The sequence below is a fragment of the Elaeis guineensis genome, chromosome 4, assembly GCF_000442705.2.
Source record: "Elaeis guineensis isolate ETL-2024a chromosome 4, EG11, whole genome shotgun sequence".
Classification (NCBI taxonomy): Eukaryota; Viridiplantae; Streptophyta; class Magnoliopsida; order Arecales; family Arecaceae; genus Elaeis; species Elaeis guineensis.
In genome coordinates this window covers 104720555-104723458 of record NC_025996.2, presented here as the reverse complement: position 1 = coordinate 104723458, position 2904 = coordinate 104720555, and the positions used below count along the sequence as shown (strand labels likewise).

General features: G+C 47.3%; 1 protein-coding gene across 2 annotated transcripts; it reads left to right on the top strand.

Moving 5' to 3' along the window:
• Positions 1–1493: 1493 nt before the first annotated feature.
• On the top strand, positions 1494–2597 carry LOC105034586 (protein NUCLEAR FUSION DEFECTIVE 2). Of its 2 annotated transcripts, XM_010909797.4 has the most exons (3): positions 1494–1635; positions 1717–1787; positions 1882–2597. In XM_010909797.4, the coding sequence occupies exons 1-3, from the start codon at positions 1567–1569 to the stop codon at positions 2279–2281; spliced, it is 540 nt and encodes a 179-aa protein (XP_010908099.1). In that variant the 5' UTR covers positions 1494–1566; the 3' UTR covers positions 2282–2597. The 2 variants fall into 2 exon arrangements, with proteins under 2 accessions (XP_010908099.1, XP_073112832.1); XM_073256731.1 differs by having other exon boundaries at positions 1496–1635; positions 1717–2597.
• Positions 2598–2904: the final 307 nt, after the last annotated feature.

Genomic DNA, 2904 nt, shown 5'->3' with positions numbered 1-2904 from the left:
CGGGATCGGTTCGTTCAAAATAAGTCGGAAGAGAGGCTAGATGGTATAAAAATTGAAGTCGTTTGATGATTTCTAACCGTCTGTCTGGAGCTGGACAAGTTGGCAGTCAATTTCTTCAAACTTACGTTCATAGTCTTTAAGCCGTCGGTGGTGGGAGACTCCGGGGGTTGATCCTCCCGATGAATTAGAGGCAGACGGTGTTTACAGTCGCTTCCCTTTCCTTGCTCGATCTAACTGGGAAGGAGAGGGGTGCCGTGAATGGTGGGTAGTGCATCGAGATTGCCGCGAGTGCCGCTGCTCATCCCGTTGAGAGAGTCGAGATTGCCGCTCTGATGGAGGAGACAAAGATCATCGTGTATGACGGTGGCTATGTTTGGAAGGCGCTAAATGTGCCACCGGTTGCTCCATCGACGGTTGTGGTGGCTGGATTTGCTGTTGTTGGAGGCTTTTGACTGCCTTCGTGAGAACGTTCATTTGTTACACGATTGCAGCAATCTGGACGTCTGTGGTAACCACGGGGCGTGGAGAACTGGGCTCTACTACCGGAGACAGAGGAGGGGTCTCTTCTCGATGGGAAGAGTGTCTCACCGAGCCGGTCGCAATTGATCGTTGAGCTCTGGTTCTCATCATTATGAGTTTCCTTCTTGTCGCTGTCTTCTCCCTTCCTAGTGCGTCAATCTGTTGCTGCCAATCCCCTCATCGCCTGTTCATCGAGAACGAGCACCTGCAAAATAAAGTCCGCACTGATCAGAGTTGTTTCTGACGGAGATCCTCCGATGCTTAAATCAGAGAAGAAGACTGGCCGACAGTAGAATGAGAACGGAGACAGAGCTTAGCGTATCAAAATTAGCTTACCGAAATTTGTTGCCTTACCCCCTTTTTATAGAGTAGATCATTGTAACTGTCGGATATGGTCCCACTTTTAGCGGCGTAGAATCACAGGACGGTAATCTCGTAGTGGGTTATTAATCTCCATTGATTACGCCACGATATCAGTGGAGTAACCGTCCGTGACGGTTATAATATATTTGAATGAGTCGGTCGATTGTGCGTCGGGAGTCGGTTGTCGATTAGTAACTCTGAAATACCGACGGCCGAAGTAGTTTATTGTCTGTAGAATCCGAACATCGACCGTCTACTAATCTTGATTCGGTGAGGGGTGTTTGATTGGTCGGTCGAGAGTAGCGTCGGTCTGCTCAACCAATATATAGTCGATAATTGCTTTCAGGATTGTCTGTTTGTTTGGTGGGTCAGAATCAGATGTCAGTTGATGTATACCAAAAATCGATCGATTTACTTTAATATATATATATATATATATATATATATATATATATATATAGATTTGTGGATTTTTGAAGCAAGCGGGGAGCAGTTCCAATCATCTCCACTCGCGGAAGATTCTACATAACTCGTGCCAGCACGCTCCAATCTACCTCACTGAAGAGAACCCAATGAATAAAATACCCGTCCATCTCTCTCACGCAGACCGGAGAAAAAGTGAGAGTACATCAAGTCCTCGTTCCCCTTTCACTTCCACTTCCATCGACATCACAATCCCACGCCATGCATCTCCTTCGCAGCTTTCTTTTTCTCTTCTTCTATCTCTCATTCCTCGCTCTCTCCCACCAAATGGTCTATAGTTCTTAATTATTATTTCCAATTACTTTCTTTATTTTCTTAATTTTTATTTACTGCTAAAATCCTCGATTACAGGCGGCGGCAGATGTCCATCTCTCGTCATCGTCCTTCTCCGCAGCCCTCGAAACCCTTCAGAAGCAAATCGGGCGCGCAATTTTATTCTCCTCCATTTATTAGACAAAAAATATATATATCGATTCCGAGATATGCTAAACCCCCGACCTGTGATCTTTTCTCCAGGTATAACTTCCAGACCGTCGAGCTGCTCCGCCGTGCGATGACCCACTCCTCCTATTCCCGCGAGAACTGCCGCGCCCTCAGCATCCTGGGGCTCAGCGCCGTCGAGGCCTCCGCCGCCCTCCGCCTCCTCCGCAAGGACGCCGACGCCTCCGCGGATGCCGTCAGCCGCCGGATCGCGGAGGTCTCCGGTGTCGACGCGTGCGCCACCGCCGGCGCTCGCCTCGGGCTGGAGAAGATCGTCCGCGTCTCCACCGGGACCGACTCCTCGTCGCCGGCCGTAATCTGCGCCGCCTTCAGGGCGATCTTCGGCGCCGTCGCGGTGGATTCCGGCAACGTCGACTCCGCCGGGGACGTCTTCTGGAAAGTCCACGGTGGCAGCAGCGCCGCTGCCGCTATGTAATGTGAGCTAGTAGGCGGCAGCCCGCGCTCTCGAACTAGTCTGGCTGGGGTTAGGGTTTTTGGTGGTGAATTGCTCACAATAGCATATAGCTGTGTGATCCATTATCGTGAGCCCTGGTATCCTTCGCTTTAATTTCCAATGAAGTCTGCTATTATGTGGGATTTGGGGCTGGAGATTTTACTAATATATGCCACTATGTGAGTGAAAAATATATAGACTAGTTTGCTTCTCAAGCTGGACGGATTGGCTTCTCTCTTGTTAGAAGTGTTGGAATGTCTTTTCTAATGAAGTTTGCTTCCTACGATTTGCTTATCAAGTCATCGAAGTTTCCAAGAACAAAAGCTTTTTCAGCTTGCCTGATTTCAAATAAATTGAATTTGAGATATCATCTGATTGATGTCATAGTAATGTGTTGGGTGATTTTTCTTATCTTTTGATTTACAAGTTAGAAATTTAGATGTTCCTTCCGCTAACATCATATAATTTATTTAAAATGGCAGCTTATTTTAATTATGTCATTAACAGTCAAAACCTCCACTGCAGCAGTTCGTGTATATCTGGGAATATTGAGGTCTGTGCAAGTTTTTCCACTTCCATCTCAACCAAAATAAAGCAACTTGATA